At 32.2% G+C, this 18,992-nt stretch overlaps 2 protein-coding genes across 3 annotated transcripts; one reads left to right on the forward strand and one right to left on the reverse strand.

Annotated features, from left to right (window-relative positions):
• Positions 1–894: 894 nt before the first annotated feature.
• On the forward strand, positions 895–8,194 carry LOC126846375 (outer dynein arm-docking complex subunit 3). Its single transcript, XM_050585729.1, has 10 exons — positions 895–982; positions 3,364–3,485; positions 3,598–3,750; positions 3,880–3,972; positions 4,077–4,262; positions 4,759–4,874; positions 5,156–5,343; positions 6,231–6,408; positions 7,435–7,726; positions 7,805–8,194. Exons 1-10 carry the CDS (start codon positions 895–897, stop codon positions 7,976–7,978), a joined length of 1,590 nt encoding a protein of 529 aa, XP_050441686.1. The 3' UTR covers positions 7,979–8,194.
• A 3,526-nt stretch (positions 8,195–11,720) lies between these two features.
• Positions 11,721–18,212, reverse strand: LOC126846374 (PHD finger protein 19). 2 transcript variants are annotated; one of them, XM_050585728.1, is made up of 12 exons: positions 18,023–18,212; positions 16,931–16,982; positions 16,296–16,421; positions 16,023–16,220; positions 15,638–15,772; positions 15,393–15,565; positions 15,081–15,276; positions 14,922–14,989; positions 14,659–14,829; positions 13,651–13,774; positions 13,450–13,581; positions 11,721–13,370 (listed from the first exon to the last, which is right to left on the reverse strand). In XM_050585728.1, the coding sequence occupies exons 2-12, from the start codon at positions 16,952–16,954 to the stop codon at positions 12,660–12,662; spliced, it is 2,058 nt and encodes a 685-aa protein (XP_050441685.1). In that variant the 5' UTR covers positions 16,955–16,982; positions 18,023–18,212; the 3' UTR covers positions 11,721–12,659. The 2 variants fall into 2 exon arrangements, with proteins under 2 accessions (XP_050441685.1, XP_050441684.1); XM_050585727.1 differs by having other exon boundaries at positions 16,296–16,424.
• Between the last annotated feature and the right edge of the window lie 780 nt (positions 18,213–18,992).

Below are 18,992 nucleotides of genomic sequence, written 5' to 3' on the forward strand. Positions count from 1 at the left end.
ATCTCCTCGGATTTCTCCTGTCCAATTTTTGTTTTACATATTTTCTTTATCGTACCCACTCATCGTGTATCGGTATGTGAATAGAGGTATTGGAATAATAGTTATATTTCGGTCTCCAATTAGTTGTTTACGTCGATGAACGGTGAAGTTTTTTCTCTTGAGGAAGCTGAAACATTATGCAATGTTAAGGGTACTTACAAGCTGTTAAGCCTAATGTTACACAGGCTTACATAGGTTTACAACTAGTCTAGGAAATCCACTGTTGTTGAAAATCGAATTGTTTAATGAAATAATTTTAAAAGGTTTATTTCAAATAATTTTTTTAGAATTTTTTTTTTACCCTTACTAAAAAAGCAAAATGAAGAAAACGTTTCCATTCCGTATACATTTTTCAGGTGTTTAACTCTATTTCGAAGGAGAAGGGGTGAACTTTTTCAAAATTGTTGACCCTATATAATACCTTACCGCTGCGATTTCCAAACTATAGACTTGCTACACATGAAGAAATCGGTTCGGTTGTTTGGGAGGTATAAACCAATACCTTCTCAGCTCCGTACCGAAATCTAAAAAATAAAATAAAATAACTTTATATTAGGCTATACAATTATTAAAATACATTTGGATATCGGGCGACTACGCATTGCTGCGGTACTGTTTGCGCTAACCGTATTCTGGTTTATTGATCAAACTGGTGTGCACAATAACATCATATTATTACATGTGCAGGCATATTAAACACTGGCTGTTGTTCGAACAGTAATTCGGCAAACGGTTCGGTCTGGGCTGTACACCGATAACAGTGTAACATACTAAACATACACACAGTATTATGCTAACATTTTTTTTATACTATAGTCTATAGATACAAAAGGTCCATGGCTGATATCCCACACAATGCCTGGAAGACGTGAGAAAACCTCGATTCCCGCCGAAGAGCTCGTTAACCGCATACACGCATTGAAAAAGAAAATACAGTTGTCTGGTAATCTCAATTATTATAAATAATAATTATTATATTGTTCTGTCGCGATTCTATTCGTTGAGTCAGAAGAAAGTCATGGAAAAAATCTATCAAACACACCTAAACGATACATATTGTAATTCAGTTTAATAGAACATTTCCATTTTGAAACTATAAGTTCTTATTTACTTAAGTTGGATTTTTTTTTTCATTCTGAATTTCAACAATTTCCGGTACAGCAATCACAATATTATAAGTTAACGATTTTGTGAGTTACCTTCAACCTTTTGTAATATTATTATTAGATGTTTTCGATTTTGCAATGTTTTAATGTGTTATAAAATTTGAATTTATTTAAAAAACAATTAGTAATTTCTTTATTTGTATTTACAATCTTTCATTCTCAACGGACGTCAATTAAGACCGTTTAAATTAATGTTTTAAACGAAAAGTTGTTTTCGGTTTAGCATTAATGACTGAATTTTTTTTTTTTTGTATTACACAAACGGACTAAATCGAAATCATGACCAAATTGGGTAAAAAAAAAAAATTCAATGAATTAAAAAAAATTGATTTAAACCATTTGTTTTTAAATTAATTTTAATATTTGTGATAAACGCTGTAGTCATTCGTCTAGGGTGGACTTTTATAGAAAACTAAGTAAAGTGGACAAACAGTAAATTGATTGAATAAATCATCTGACCTTAAACTAAAAAAATTAAAATCGTTATTTTTTATAATAATTGGAAGTTTTAAACGTATATCCCTTACAATGTTCGTTTTTCTACATATTTTGTTTATGATATTTATTTATGAAAGGGGTGAATTATACTGCTGCAACCTTCATAATACATTTTTTTTCTTGATATTAATTGTATGATGAAACTGCTGTGAGTCTGAGAAATAGTTTTCAATAATATTTAAAGCCATGTTTTATGTGTGAATTTAATTAGTTTGTTTTGCTTTCCCACAGGTTTTTATAGACCATTCATAAATAATTTACAAACGATTCAACTGAGGTAGAAATTGATAGCATCAACGGCATTTTTCGATCCTATACATTATCCTTTTAGCATTCATAACATTATAATATGAAATTTCCCTACGAAACAAACTATCATACTGTATAGTTATTCATAATTAGTTTTCTACTTCTGTTTGTGTATTTTATATCGTTAAACATACGTTATTCGTAAACAGTACACCGTATAATAATATTGTATTATATTATTATTATGTACATAACAGGTACCTAATAATTATACACAAATCACAATACCTAAATTACGGTATTATTACTATGGTAAACCTAAAATAAGAGGGTGTTTGTCAAACATTCATTATTTTCCTTTATTAGTACACACCGTAGTTTGTCCATGTAAACTGAAAGGAAGTATAGGTAATATAGCCTATATTAGCTCTCTAGACACACAATATCCAATTGTTGTAACCGAATGCGAGTGTCTAACCAATATTATTACCATATAAAACGATTTTTCGTTTTCAAAATTTTAGAATAGGTCCCAAGTCCCAATATGTAAAATATAAGACACTCATTGCAGTAACTATATTCTTCAAGTATCTACTTAATATATTTTGTTTTAAAGGTATTTGATTTTATTTTTGAACAATATAAGTATTAGTTTTCTTAGGAATAGCCTAGATTAAAAATTAAATTAATAACGAATTATAATATTATATAATTTTTAAGTAACTTATTAACAAATATATTCCTACCGTTTTAACGTAGCCATTATAAAGAAAATTAAAAATCACGAAAACCATTTACAAGAACCTAAATGAGTAAAATAATTCTTTTTTTTTATTTATTTGTATTTAGATATCATGACTTATTACACTGTAGTGAAGTAAAATATTTACTTTTAAATTTAATTTGAATAAATTCCATCCGTTCACTGATGAATTTACACTATTGGATATGTTTAATACCAGTTATTTAGTGTAATAGTTGGTACAGATTGACTACAGACTTTTGAGAAAATCGTACATGTTATAGCTGGCATATAATATAGCATCTACACCTTGAGTTTAATTTTCAGACCTGAAGCCCTAAAAAAGATAAACAAAGAAAAACTTTCCATCCTTTCTGGGCGGAAAGGGTTTTTGATATTTATTTGGTTTGTCAATGTTTATGAATAGCACTATTGTACTCTATATCTACATAGTAGTTTTTCTCAAGTTTTTTGGGAGATGGGGTGAACTTTGTAAATTTATGGTCCAACAAAGTGTATATCATTATATATGACCGATACGTTCTCAGCTGCACATCGATACTAAAAAAAATATGATTACTTTAATAACAGACTGAGAATAACGTTTCCAACCCCGAATAGATACAATTAGGACGATAATGTGTTAACAGCAGTGCTAACGTTTTACAGAGGGCCAGAAGAAAGCGCAGTATGAAGAGTGCGAGGAAGAAAAGAAGAAGAACAACGAGAAAATTCAAACGTTGAAAAAAGACATCAAAAGAATGTACGAAATAAAAAGAGAAAATTCCACGGTAGGTGCAGCGGTCTAGCAATGACCACGAAAGTATGACACTGCGATCAAAAAAAAAAAAAACATATTGTTTAAAGTGATAATTATTATTCTATGTGCGCACATTATTACAGTGTGTAGACGCCCTTCCAGACGCGTCGGCGAAAAGCCACGATAGCGTGGTGATTTTGAAGAGGAAGAAATATCACGAGGCGTTGGATATTTTGGACGGCAAGTTGATCGACGTGAAGAAAAAAACCGACCTAATTAGACACGATATCAAACAGGTAAGCGGCAGCGTCGGTGGTGCACCTAAGATTCGGCGGAATAGCTGCGCCTGTAACCCAGATAATATATATTTTATAATATATTGTTTTACCCGCGGTTTCCACTGGGCGGCGGCCGTGTGTATGTAGAAAAGAACCAAGCTGAACGACTTGTTCGAGAGATGGAGTGACGTGCGGTCAAAGATCAACTCGGTCGTGAGCAGGGATACAGATACCGCCAAGGTGAGATCGACCGGCCGGCCAACGGTGGTTTCACGTCTAAATCAATAATAATTTAACGACCTAATACCGCAAATAACTTTCGTCTGTGCTGTGTTGTATTACAGTCGTTGTCGGCGCTAGAAAACCGATCTCATCAAGTCGACATGAGCAGAATGGAAGCGTCGCACGTCACTCGCAAATACAGGTCTATAAAGAACCAACTGTTGCAGGACTCGGTAGTGTTCGATTCTACACTGGACAAGCTAGAAAAATCCTTGGACGAGCAACAACGAGAAATTCAAAGACTCCAGGTACATAATATGGTCGTGTAGTGTGGTTGTGATGGTTTAAGACACACACTATATTATACCGAAGACATAGTGCACGGGTGTCACAAGTGCAATAATAACATGTCTTTGAACTTGGGCCTGAGACACAAATGGGAAGGGAAGAGAATAGTTAGGATGAGCTGACAGGGATGAAATGGTAGTAAAAGGGAAATCGATTATGAATGGATAAGATAATCATTTGATAAGAGATTTGTAAGTGAAAGGAAAGAGAAGGAGAAGAGAGAAGGGAAAGAGATAGGTTTGATTGATGTGTTGATTCATCGCAGTTCAAATGACTGCAACGAGCTTAAAAACTTTTGTTTTGTGCTTTTTTCTTAATGATGACAAAACCAAATTAAAGTATTGTTCATTTGAGTTATTATACCTAAATCTATTATAAATTAGTATATTATGTTAAAATGCCGCGCGAGTAAACTGACAATAAATAAATAAATAGATTATTATGTAATTCGTTCAGAAAATAAACGAAGAAGCGGTCAAATCGAGAGACAAGACCAGGCAAGTGTTGCACAAGAAAGAGGTGAACGCGGCGAACATAGCGAAATTCCGTATGAGACAAGTGGAACACATCAGGTTAGTGTATGCATTGATTTTAAAATAAGCCCACAATATAAGTGGCGCTACACACAAAAACGGTAACAGATTTTAGTTCACCAACCGCCCGTCCATAAACTAAGACATGGGTACCTCTGTTGACGGCGGGAATCTCGCACAAAATCGGTCGTCGTTGTTGTGTGTAGCACCGGTTGTCTGTGTACTTTAAAATGAATGGTAAATGGGGGGAGTGCACACAGTTGTTTTTAACTTGAAAATGATTTGACCGTGGACGATATTATCTCGACTGCACGACGCAGAGCTCAGGTGGAAGAGAGGAAATTGGAGCTGGAGAAGCTGGAAAGAAAAATATTCCCCCCGGGCCAGAGGGTGGTCCAACAGGATTCGGTTCCTAGTTCGTCGGACGAACAGCGGCTGGGAGACAATGCATCTACCGACAGCCAAGAGGTATCCGACACGGCGTACATGAAATTAAAACAAGTAACCGGTAAGGAAAACAACGCCAGTGTAACAGAGTATCATTAATCTGGATACCGTTTTAATTATTGAGTAAATCACTCCGTGACGCGAGGGGGAGGGCTTGGTGATCAAAAAGGTCGGGAAAACACAACGTTAAATATCTTACAACAGGTACCCACCAAACTGCGTTAGTATAATTTTTTGATTCAATGGCAAACAATTGTTTTCAGTTTCGTTTTTAGATTCCATGTTGAGCCGAGAAGGTACATTTTTTTACAATGAGATGTGTTTTTATTTATTTTATATTAGCCAAATTAGTACTACATTTTATGGAATATTCTTATTTCTTTAGATAAAGTACTATCGACAAAGTACTACCCTGTGACTATTTTACGCCCTGCACTAGCTTACTTTCAAAATAATTACAATTTTAAATTATTCTTTTTGAACACTTATTTGTTTATGTTATATTTCAATATTAGAAAACTTTCAAATGTCTTCTCGAATTGCGAGCAGATAAAAATAACTCTACACTCCACCCTTCTCCGTCTTAAATGTTAACTTTAATAACTTTAAACCCGCCTCAATATGCTCCGTTCCCATTTTGTCCCAACCTACTTTTTATTTATGTTAAGTACTTAGTAATTATTTTAAATAACTGCTATTTTCGTAATGACGAACTAGTGTATTTAATTATATCATTCACTTGATTGGGTTGGATGGGTTTAAAATGTTTACAATACTTTTCAAATTTCAATAGTCTAGTTATGTAATGAGTAAATAATTTAATGTCCAGAAGGGTGGAGGAAGGTTTAACCCCATAACAGCTGTTATCTTAGATATTTTCCCCATGATAAACATTAATTTCTTAGCGATCAAATTTCAAAACTAAATATGGACATTTTGACGTTACAGGTTCGATTGACTGCGAGGATGTCAGAAGGAAATTCGTATCGCAAAAAGAAACCAAGGACAGACTTACCGCCTTGAAGACGAACACCGAGAAGGAAAAAAATTCTTTGCAAATGAAATTCCAACAGCTAAATGACGAGTTCGAACAGTGCCGGTTTTCTGATGCACAAGAAAAAGAACAGTGAGTAATCCGTGTTAACATTAATTACATCATATTTTATTGGATACGGTTAATAAGTATTGAAATATTCAAATAAATACTTGTAATTTAAAACCAAACATAATCCAACAGTCTTGGACAAAATAAATGTTGGAGTTGGTTCATGAGTCACAGGTGAAGTAGTTCGAAGCAAATGTGTTAAAATATGTAAATGCAATACTTTTTGGGGGAATTAACTAAACAATTAATAAACACTTTTTCTACCTGGTTTTCAAATAATTGAACAGCATATAATAAAGAGTTAAAACTATTCAATTCTTCTTCAATTTTTGATTCTTTCATGAAATTATAATTGGTCACCCTAGAATCCTATATTATCTTTTCCCATAAACAATGAAGAGTGAAGTAGAGGGGTTCAAGATGGGATAGATAAGATGAGAGAGGGAAAAGGTATGGGTTGGAAATGGAATGGGGATATATTTGTGATAGGGGAAATCTATAACCCCTAAGAAAATGACAAGAGATTAATGCTCATCTAAGACATATTCGTATCTTGGTTGTCTCGACCTCAAGGGAAAGATGAACGTTTTTTTTCAAACAACCTACTCAAACCATTGAAACCTTACCTTCTGTTTGGCGCAAATCTCATTCTACCTCTTGGCTCTTTTCTATTCAATCCTAATTTTGTATTGCAGTCATTCCTCAGTTAGCATCTCAATAGTCTCATGTCAGCTAGTTCTACCTCTTGTATCATCTTTCATGGCAAACACACTGGCAGCAACATTGCTGGCCTTTCCTTTCTGTCGTTTATCACCTCTCACGTTTTACCCAGCATAATGCATTCTATTCGCTATACCTCTTGCTCTAACCTAATTATTTCCCAATGCTCTGATTTAATCACATCTCTCTCTCTCTCTCTCTATCTCTTTGTACACTTATCTCGAATCTCGGCCATTGATATCAACCCGTTTCTCATCCGAATCGCTAAATCTGTTGTTTATCGTTTACTATAACGTGGACATGTGGTTTTTGCTGTGAATCCCGAAGGAACCAAGAGGAAACCGAATTGCTAAAGCAACAAATCCTCGAACAGCAAAACCGACTGACTTGTTTGCAAAAAGACGGATCCAGACTGTGCGAACAGATAAACCGAATCTTGGTCAGATTGTACGACATGTGCTTGTTGCTGAGAGAAGCCGACAGTGCGCCCGTCCCGGACAAGTGTCCTGGTATGGACAAAGGAGATTGGTTGATATGTTTGTTGCAGACCAAATACGAGAGTGTAGTGAAAACTGGCGAGATCAAGTACACAGAAACCGACGGCAGCACAGAACAAAAGGTTTTATTATTAGCATGGTTCTATATTAGCTAAGGGTCGATAGTTATGTATATGATTATTTTGTTTTTTTTATTTCAGATCATAGCTCCTCTGTGGACGTTGGGCGAGAACGTGGTGGAATCGGCGAACAAACTAGAAGAAGAAGAAGAAAAACCCGTACCCAATAGGTACCTGATTAAAAAACAGGCACAACTGGTCGTGGACTCGAAAAGCAAAAAAAAAGGATTTAGAATGCAAAAAAGCAACTTGTGAAAATGTAAAAAAAAAAAATATGGAAATTATTACAATGTTACTATTGGAATGGTAACGTTATACAACAACATTTAACCTTGTTTTTGGAACAATAACCAAAATACGTCATATGTTTAATTTTAAATTTATTTTGAAAGGAAAATTGACTAAACGCGACTTTTTCGTTAAAAATTGCTACGTGTGGCGTCACGTTAAGTCGAGTAGTCTATTATTTTTTATACCTTTGTTTAAAGTGTTTAAGCTTAGTTGTAATATTTTAAAAAAATGTATTCAAGAAAAGTACTTAAATTACTTGATGAGACTATATTAAAAGGTTTCAGAAAAGTGTTTTTTTGCACAAGTTTTTTACTTAATAAAATCCATTGAGTTTAGGAGAGCATATTTAACTTTGGTCTTTTAAACTTAAATTTAAGACTATACATTAATATCGATTAAATTTTTTGTACTATAGTCAAACCGATATTCTGTTCAAATTTGCGTGTATTTTTAAACTATGTAATAATTTAATCATAATATCAATAACAATGTCTATACACTGCCATAAGACAATAATACAATCACTAACGTGTGTTTTTTTATGTTATTTTGTGTTCATTTTAAATATAGTAGACAATTTTATTGAAGCTTCTATAATTATTAATTTTGGAAAAATCATTGCACGGAAATATAGTGTACTATATTTAATAAGTGTATATTTTTCTACCGATTGCAAAACTAAACAACGAATCTTATCGTTAGTAAAAAACAAGTAACAAGAAAACGTAAAAAAAAATGTAAAAAAATTAGGCTTACTTAGAAAATAGATTACTTTTAGACTAAATTTTAAATTAAAAAAAAACGGTTGAATTTAAATAAATTGCATAATACTCATAAAAAAGCAATAATATAATATTACAATATTTAAAGTAAAGTTTTCATGGCATGGTACCAATACCAACTTTTGGAAAAAATATTGTGTTCTGCCTTATTTTGTGGTCACACTGTTAGGTATGGTCAATTTTTTTTACTCAAGTCTATGGCATACGAGTATAATAATTGTAATATTATCGCCATGTTAATTATGCACTTAATTCCAACCGAGTTCTGTACAAAATTGATAAAGTAAACATTTTATAAAAAACGTTATCTAAACTTTGATAATTTAAAAATGTTTTCATTATTATTGTAATTGTTTATTACAAAAACGAAGTAGTGTTAATCGAAAAGTCAAAAAAGGTATACTAGGTAAAGTGCGGCCAAGACCAAAAAACGTATTTAAAAATGTCATTTTTTCCATGTTCGTCCCAACAATAATTAAAATATTTTATTCTAGTATTAAATATTGTAATTGGAGACGATTGATTTTTTTTTTGCTGACGTTAGTCGAACGCTTTTATAGAAAATATACAATCAAACTCGGTTGTATTTTCGGAAAATACCAAATAAACTAATTATAATAGAATTTCTTTGAGTTCACTACATCGGTACGCACCGTATAACTAGTGGAATTTCCAGTTAAAAAACATATTTAAAAAAAATTAAGAGTTAAAATAATAATAAAATAAACATTTTCATTGTGTCTTGGATAGAAAAAATATAACGAATTAGAAAATAAATATTCGTAAGTTATAAGAAAATCGCGTCGACAAATAATAAATCATTTTTGAAATTATTAACAATTCATTTTTTTTTTTAATTTTAATTATCAAATAACAAACAATGCAAATTGAGTCTGCTAGCCGAAAACAAAAAAAATCCATTACTATATACCGAGAATGCTTCTATAATTCAGATGTGTACACAATTATTCTGGATGATAGTATAATACGGACAAGAGACTGGTTTTCTTTAGAAATAATTGCTATTTTGTAGTTTTTCTTTATGAAGAAACTGCAATTCATGTTATTTTACGACATTAAACAAAATTCTCATTTTTAGCCTTTTATGAGCTCTATCAAATTTCAAAACTTATGATAACATAATAATATGTTTTATTAACTTTTAAAATTAAGTACAAGTTGATGACCCCACTTCCTACCCGAAATTTTTAGCAAATTATTCTTCTTTTAAAAAGTTAATCAAATACATACGTTATCATTAAAATTTTAAAAGCTAATAGATATCTGGAAAAATATAAATATGATTAAAATTTGAATATTGTCTAATTTTATCGTAATATATGATATAGTGATTCACATTTAAGCGTTTATTTAAAAGTGATTTAATCACTTTAATTGTTTAGTTCAACACTGATGTGATCATACAGCAATAAAGTTTTTTTTTAATTTTCAGCCAAACACAAAACTGTATAACATTTGACAATTGTAATTTTTTAATTACAAATAAAAAAAAATAATAATAAGAAATAAATAAAATTTCATTAATATATATAATATATGGTAATAAGTCACCGTTACATTTATTACATACATACAAAAAAAAAAAAAACAGTAAATGACGACTCCTAATACAAGTCTTTGCAAATTAACACAATTAAGTCAAATTTATAAATACATATTTCAAATCACTTTCGTTCAATCCCCTTCCCCCCGCAAAAAAAAAATACATTAAACTTCCGAGTTTAAATTTATAGAAAATTCAATATTTAAAAAAATTAAATAAAAGTGTTCTGCCGGAAGAAAAAAAACCGCCAAAAACATTACATTTTCTTACAATATACTTATGGCCTACGATTAAGGTTCTAGTAATTATACTAATTAAAGATAAAACATATTTATCAATATCCTTTTTGACAACTGTACTTCCTTAAAACATATAATAATAATTATTATCTAATAGTTTAAATTGGGAGGAAAAAATGGAACAATTCATAACATGCCGCTTTAAATCGATAAATTCATATCTATAGTACTCGTTTTATAATAACAAAGCGTAAAAAAAAAAAACACAAATTTGAAAAAAAAACTGGCATTATGATGAAACGTAAGAGCTCGTGTTTCAAGTTCAAAATATTTTGTTCTATTATAATAATTATTGTCGACAGACCACAAAAGAAAAAAGGATTTACATGCAAAATATAAGTTTAAACGCTATTTCGGGCGGCAGCAGGTGATATATTTAAATTATATATTATTGAACTGTTGACAAAAAACAAGAGTCATTTTATTAACAATTGTAACTCATTAAAAAAAAAAATCATTTGTAGGAACATAAAAAGAAACATATAATATTCTTATTCAAAGTCGGAATAAAACATTACCATTTTTATTACACACGTACACGACACGCAACACAAAACCCAAAATAGTTTTAAAAAAAAATAATCTTAACTCAATATTAAAACGCTAATTGTTTTACACAATAAACAGTCATTTTAATGGCAGTGATAAGTTAACGTTATCGTTGAATGTTGTTACATAAAAATTGTTTTGTTTGAAACTACATTATCAATATCATAATTATAAAAAACCCATCTGATGCTTAAATTTTATTTAAAAAATCGATCATAAAAAATAAATTATGTTTATATTATGTAAAATACACACTGAGCACAAACGAACAATATTTAATTCATTTATTAATAAATAGGTACAAAACTTTTTTACTGAATCGGTTATTTGCTTATAATTTACTGACGAAAGAGAATTACGCGACAATTGTTATTGTTGTTCAACAGGCTGTTAAAAATTCAGCATTTGGAAAATTTTGAAACAAATTACGAAATATTATTATTTATTTTACCGAGATCTACAATAGATTTAAAAATGCACTAATCATTAATCAAGCCCCCTCCCATGGTGCATTGTTTTTTTTTTTAAATAGTACATTTTGTTTCACGGACAAAAAAAAAAGTTATCAGTCAGTCTTACCGTAGAAAATTCTTTGTGTTTTGTGAATAAATAATTTAATTAAAATAAATTATTAATCTCAATTCAATTACGACTACAATTTGTTTAGAGAAATTACTTTAAAAAATTATCTACTTGAACAAACACACTACGCAAAACCCGAGCAGTCTATTAAACAATTTTTTTTTAATTCACAATTTGGTTCCTATAACATAAAAACTATACTCTAATACCATAATAAAGCTATTATTATTATTACGTATGCCGATTTTATATACATATGTATATAAATAATAAAAAAAATGAAATAATATTTTTTGAGTATTGTACGTACAGAAGACGACCAAAGAGTGGATAATAATAATAAATTTAGGTTATATTGAATGGAAAAAAAAAATACAATCAAAAGCAGACAGTTCGAGAGACCCCTACAAGACTCGGTATTTCAATAAAAAAAATTATAACAATAAATAACTTATTTAATACTCCAAGAAGTCCCTATTACAAAAAAATGAACACAAATTTGCAGGTTTTTTTTGAAAATAATTTACAAGTTATATATATACATATAACTTTTTTTATACACGTACACCCTTACAATATCCGTACAAAATCTTCTTTTTCGTTGGAGTGACTATAGTTTACAGCTGAGAATGTGCAAAGATTACGACCGAAAGAATATAAAATTACTATTTCTTCTTATTCGAATCGTAATGTTTTAACATAAAGCCTTGATAAATAAACTTTTTTATGTCAGAACGATAATTTAAAAAAAAATCTCTAAAAAGTGAGCCGAGATTTGAAGATTAAAATAAATCACCAAAACCGAACGAAACAACAGAATTTCGTCGTAAGTCTTTTTTTCTATTTAGAATTCCCCTAAATTTCCAAATTCAATCCCATCTGATTAGAAACTCCTCCGACCCGTCCGGATTGGTCCTTTTGCAAAGTATGGTGTACTCTTCACCGTTGGCTATTCTGTTGCTGGCTCCGAAATATGAATGTACGAGAGTTTTAAGATCGGTTGACGAATCTACGGTGTTTTCAGGCGAATATGGCCTGTTGACCGAATGACTGTGGTTGGCAAAAAACTCCGAGTAAGACCTGTACATTATTCGGCCGTCAGTGTTGTTTTTCGACCGCCTTTTGGTTGGCGTCAAATTGCCGTTGGTCAAACCGTTGCGCCGCAGCCGTTTGCGTTTCACCAGGCACTGGCCATTGCGGTCGACTCGTAAATCTTTTTCACTGAGGCGCCGCTTGGTCGTACGCACCTGAGGCCCTCGAGTGATGACTGGCGCCAACGATAGCGGCAACGTAATCGATGAGGCTACACGTGTTTCGGGAGGATTGACGGGGGGAGGAACAACACTGTTGATAGACCTTCCGTTCAACAGCCGATTCACGTTCAATCTTTCACTACGGCGACTTTGTAGATCAGTTGTGTGCAATAAATCAGCATCTTCCTCGTCGTCCAACTCCTCATCATCAGCGTCATCCTCACTGGTCAGTTCTTCTTCGGACGCCGATATGGATTTTTCCGGCGTGCTCTCGGTTGACCTAGACGGCGACCGGCTTTCAGGAACTTTTTCTTTTTTAATTGGTTTCTTTAAGTAAGTTTAAATTTAAAAAAATGTTACAAGTGAGGCGACGACAATTCGATAATTACATGTTTTTATAACTTACTTTTACTTTAGTCGCCACCATGCTAGAACTTCGCGAAGTCCGTTTGTTGGTGTCTACCTGCTGTTGTCTAATTCGTCTTTCAATTACAGATCTCGGCGCCGGTATCACTGGAGTGGCGCTTTTGATACAAACCTACAGTAATTTGTCGATAAATATTAGGTGAAAAATACCTATTTGTTTTATTGACAAAAGTACACTCACATTGTGTCCAATGGATGGCAGGCCTTTTGGTAACATGACGACGGGTGAATCTTGATGCAAGAACTTCAAACCTTCCACTGAATACATAGACTCGGTCGATTGTTTGTTTACTACAAAATCAGTCCTTAAAAAAAGTCAAAATATATTATTTTTGTTTCATAAAATGTTCACACTCGTAAAGACAATAGAAAAATTTGAACATTTTATTTTAAAAAAAATACGCATTGAAACCAACATTTTTGTTTTTCTATTGTATGTTAAAATTATTGTAACTTTTTTAGTTATACGCAATCAGAAAAAGTAAAAAAAGTAAAGAAAGCCTTTCTTTATATAAATTTTTATTTCACCTAATATTATTGACAATTTAAAATAATTTTTTTAATTTAAATTATTATTTTAATAATATTTAACATGTTGAAATTCATATGAATAGAAATAATATCTTATATAATTTATAGTTCATAACCAATTTTAATAACGCCACATTTGTTTATGGCAAACACCGCTTCTAAAAGTTAAAGCTATAATTTAGTTTATAAATACAATTTTTTCGGTTTTAAAAAACGTTATGACCAATTATTCAAACACATTTACTATACAAAGAACTGATTTGAGAAATATTTTAATTGATAGCATGATCATTTTATTTCTTTTTAATATTTATTTTTGACCCAATCAAATAAGCTCAATAATTTGTTCCCTCTACGTTGATAAATGTTTGACAGATTAAATTTATTATTTTAACTTTGATGCAGAATCGAAATAAAGTTGAAATATTTTTGTATTTATATGATGATGAAAAATATGTATAAATGAAGCTAATAAGAATATATTAAAAATTATTAATGAATGCAGTAAATTACTAAACAAAATTTCAATGGTCCAAATTATTACAAAATAAAAATGACTCATTTTGCTTTAGGTGAATTAAATTTATGTCAAGATGAGCATCAGAATGAAAGACAAAAAATAAGCCTGTCGTCTGTCATCGTCAACAATGTCACTCACTTTTTTGGGGGTGGTAGTATGTTGAGGTTTAGTTTGTTTCGGAGTTGATGGTGCAAAAGGTTGTCGTTGAACGGAACTTGCGTGGGTAACGAATACCGAGGGGGCTTTGGCGGCAGTTTCAGTCGAAGTCCCCACATGTTGGCGGGTTTCTTACCTTGGAATTCGAACCTACTACGATGGACAAGAACAAAATTAATAAAATTTCAATATTAAGAAATATTATAGAAAGCAGATAAATAATAAACATAAAAATTAACGCTTACTGATTTGTATCTTTGAGCAGCGCATTGACAATGTACACCTTCCTATCGTCGACAGGAACATTGACAATCTGGAAACAACAGTTAAATGCAATGATACACAGCCGATTCGTTATACAACGCCCGACGATTGTCGATTATCACACCGACCACTTCGCTTACCTTAGGAGGTAGATACATTGAATTCCAATGGTTTTCTAAGTAAGGAAGTATACTGACGTCTACGTCGTAATATTTTTGTGGTTTATATGCTGTCATATTGAACAGAGCAAGGTGCACCAGATCGGCCCATTCCATTTCAATACGACGCACAAATTCTGTACCCTGATTGCAGACTGAACATAAAAACACGTAAAACCTGAAACAAATAATTGATCAAAAAATAAAAAAATTATACAAAAATGAATTTTTTTTTTAAACATTTAACGAAATTGAACTCGATTAAATGTCAAGCTAATTATCTGTTACGCTCACCTGTCACCAAGATACAAAGGATATGTTAATGAGGACAGACACTTTTCGTGAAACCATTGCAAGCACTTGGCGCACTGCAACATTTTAATAAACCAATCGCCCGGCCCACCGCAGTAACAATATGTCCCCAAATTGTTGATACGATGGTGTATGTCCCACTGGAGAGAGTTTAACTGTGGACGAAATGAAAAAAAAAATATTGAAACAACAAAAACCCATTAGCCAACTAACAACAAGTGTCTTACGTCGTACGGTAGTTGTACGGCTTTCGGAACTATTGTACTCGACACAGAGTTGATCCCTTGCAGTCTATTGATTTGTTGTTTTTCTTTGCACACATAACACATCCATACGGAAACGTCCACCATGACCACTTCGGGCTGAAAACAAAATTTCAATTATATAACAGGAGTTATGAAATTTTGTAATCAAAATAATATGGTCGTTTTTTTTTTCACTTGTTCGATTTAATTGATAAACATTTTATGACTTAAGTCTTAACAGGAACTCGTAGACACAATTTTTATTTTGTATTTAATATTTTAAATTAACTATTTGTTTTAGCGATTTGACAACATCCTATACACATTTTAATACTTCTAAAAATTTGCTTTTGACCGTGTCAATTACCTTGTGACATTTCCGATGATATACGTTAGCACATTTGTCGCATACACAAAGTTCGTCTACTGACGGTTCCATATTGCACAAATTGCAAAACTGGGTATTCACGCTAGTGCACGACATACGAGTGACACTTTTCAACAACACCCATTTCACAGTGTTATCACCAAATTTTATCAAGCACTTTGACTCTTTTAATCTCAACTGAAAATAAAATATATATACATATATTTTGATAATCACATCAATGAAATTATAACCAAAAAAATAAACACATACTTTGGCTATAAACCCGAGATAAAATCTATCGTCTTTTAGATGCACCAAGACTTCTTCTCCGCAAACATAACTCTTGCTTTCAGCAGTCGTACTGTCCGGAGCGGGTGCCTCGAGGTTATCCCTCTTCTTCTGGAAAAATAATAACAATATTTAATAGAAACACTAAGTAAGTAACTCACAAATTTATAACTGATTTGTACTTTGTCATAAGTGAAAAGTTGCAAGTCAATTATTTTAAAATTTAATTGTGAGAAATGATTTGCCAATTTTTTTTTTTGTTTTTTTTTTTAAGTACAATATTTGGTCAATTTCTTTATAAACAGAAAAATAACCTGAAATTTGCAGTCGTCATTAAAAGGCTGCTGATTGGAGGTAATCTTTAAGAAAATTACAGATAGAAGAACGAAAAGTATGAAATATAACAAAAGTACGGACAGAGCAAGACAGTATAATTTAATAAAACGACGGCTAAATTATAATATAGACATGTGTTTTATTAATATATTCTTGTTTATTTAAATAAAGATTGTATTGTTCCATTAAATTGTTTAACATAACTAACGAAAACTTTTTTATTAGCCATTTCAATTTTTATCTGGTGAACTATTAATAAATAATAAATAAAAACTGCTTACCATTTCCTTTTTCAACTGCAACATTGTGTCAGCTATTCATTTTCAATTTATCCTGTGAAAAATACAAAACACTTTTTAAATCTAAATAATATAAGACCTCGACAGTATCACATTTGTTATACTATTGTGACCACGTAACATACAACATATTTTATAATGAAAATGTGTGAGGGCGTTGATAATGGATAATCTAACTAACTTCTACCCCGTAGACTAGAATGTTTTTCACATTGAATAAATATTGTTTAACAAACAAATAAAACGTGGTATTTCATTGCTAGAACTTGCAGAGAAAAAAAATGAACATGAACGACAAGATCAATTAAAGACATAGTTGTGAAATTTAGGCTACAAATTGGGTTTTACCTAAGCATGGATGATGTCACAGGTATAACTCAGGATCATAACATATAAAACAGATTTAAAGTGAGTACGATTCAACTCAGTTTCAAATGGATCGGAGGTGAGAACAACATAATTTGTAATCTCGTAACTGGACAGCTGATTAATGTGTATTTTCGACAATAAAAAGAGACATTTGACAAGAGTTCATTTAACCAACCTGGCGTTTTCTTATAACCCTTGAACAAAATTTAAATTAAGAAGTGTTGTACTCGTTGCCGATAAATGCAAAAACTCTCGACACATTATCAAAATACTGCAGATAGCGTAAACAATAAATTACCTGGCCGATGCAAATACCGACACCGTACTCAATATTTTTACTTTGTGGCAAAACTTCCTTGTGGAAGTAGCTTTAGAAAACTCGGGGAAGTTTTTCCAAAAAACTAGGGGTAAGTTTTTACAAAATGACAGTTTCTGTCTTTGTCGGTGCCGAGTGATTTTAGCGCGCGGGACAGGTGTCCACATCGCGCGTGCGGCCTCAACCGCACAGTGGACGGCGTCCACAACCGGTGGTATTGTCGTCCACCGAAGGGCTCGCCGACGTCAGCCATGATGTTTTCCGTCAGACTCAGTGGAGGCGGCACGACACCCACAACAAAGTCGATCGGCTATCTACACCGTCCGGCGGCGAGGAGGAGGACCCTAGGCATAACATTGTTGTTGTTGTGTTGTCAGTCGACGACTTACCATGTATGTACTATATAACGCGTGTGCTTTACAACGCAGCGGCGGTGTACGACGTTGACGGATTCAAGCAACTTGTCGACGGCCTCCCGATTACATTGTCGACTGGACGGTAAGGACCGCGCTCAATGGCTGTGTACACGGGCCCTGGCTGATCGGCCAACTGCACAACTGACAACACAATGCACGCACAATCCGTCTCCGACTCCGGTCCGGCCGTCGTCCCGGGTGGTGGCACCACTGCTCGCCTCTACCCGCCCACAGTGTTATCAATCGGCCGCGCCGGTTATTATGTAACATAATAATGGTAAACCGAATTACCGTGTACGGCCGCTGGTAACTGGTAACCGGTTACGACGGCGGACGGTCGCGAATGTGGTCATAAATAAAATGCATATAACTCTTTTCCTACCTACCCGTTTTGACTAAAAAAACAACTCAACCCGATGAAAAATTAAAATCTAAACCAGTTTCTATAAGATTTTACATCAATTAGGTAATTCAAATATTTAATGTTACAAAAAAAAAAAAAATCCTTTAAGTATACCTTAAATAAAAAAAAAATTTGGCTTCATAATTTATCTTTTTGTCTATTTAACAAGAAATTAAAAACTCGAAGTATTAAAACGTTAATGGAATAACTAGTAGCATAAACGAGATTACCGATTAACATGATACCTAGATATTAATATATGAAAAATACACAATTTAATAATATTCTTTATGTACATTATATTTAAGTAATTTATATATAAAAAAAAAAGAGTTTAATAATCTTACTCGAGTATTTGATTTAATTGTGTATACTTCGTGTAATTTTTAATTTATGGTTAAACGATGGTAAGTAGTCAAGTAACAAATTAAAAAAAAAAGGAGAAATTTCAAAGGAATATTAATTAGTATCAATATTTCAGTTTTATAGTACAAATTACGTGTTATGAAAATGTAACACTTTTTTTAAACCTGAAACAGA

The sequence above is a fragment of the Adelges cooleyi genome, unplaced genomic scaffold, assembly GCF_023614345.1.
Source record: "Adelges cooleyi isolate 19-005CV unplaced genomic scaffold, UGA_ACOO_1.1 ACOO_flye_CR_arks_rails_tigmint_CR_PRNA_9, whole genome shotgun sequence".
NCBI lineage: Eukaryota > Metazoa > Arthropoda > Insecta > Hemiptera > Adelgidae > Adelges > Adelges cooleyi.

What these genes read in the sequence shown, in the direction of transcription:
- LOC126846374 (XM_050585727.1), bottom strand. Translation starts at nt 16,954, where the DNA reads ATGTTGCAGTTGAAAAAGGAAATG. An exon ending in ATCTCGGGTTTATAGCCAAA is followed by an intron (nt 16,221 to 16,295) that starts GTATGTGTTTAT and finishes TTTTATTTTCAG; the next exon opens with TTGAGATTAAAAGAGTCAAA. An exon ending in CTGCTCAAAGATACAAATCA is followed by an intron (nt 14,830 to 14,921) that starts GTAAGCGTTAAT and finishes TGTCCATCGTAG; the next exon opens with TAGGTTCGAATTCCAAGGTA.
- LOC126846375 (XM_050585729.1), top strand. Translation starts at nt 895, where the DNA reads ATGCCTGGAAGACGTGAGAAAACCTCGATTCCCGCCGAAGAGCTCGTT. An exon ending in GGGATACAGATACCGCCAAG is followed by an intron (nt 3,973 to 4,076) that starts GTGAGATCGACC and finishes GTTGTATTACAG; the next exon opens with TCGTTGTCGGCGCTAGAAAA. An exon ending in GATGCACAAGAAAAAGAACA is followed by an intron (nt 6,409 to 7,434) that starts GTGAGTAATCCG and finishes TGAATCCCGAAG; the next exon opens with GAACCAAGAGGAAACCGAAT.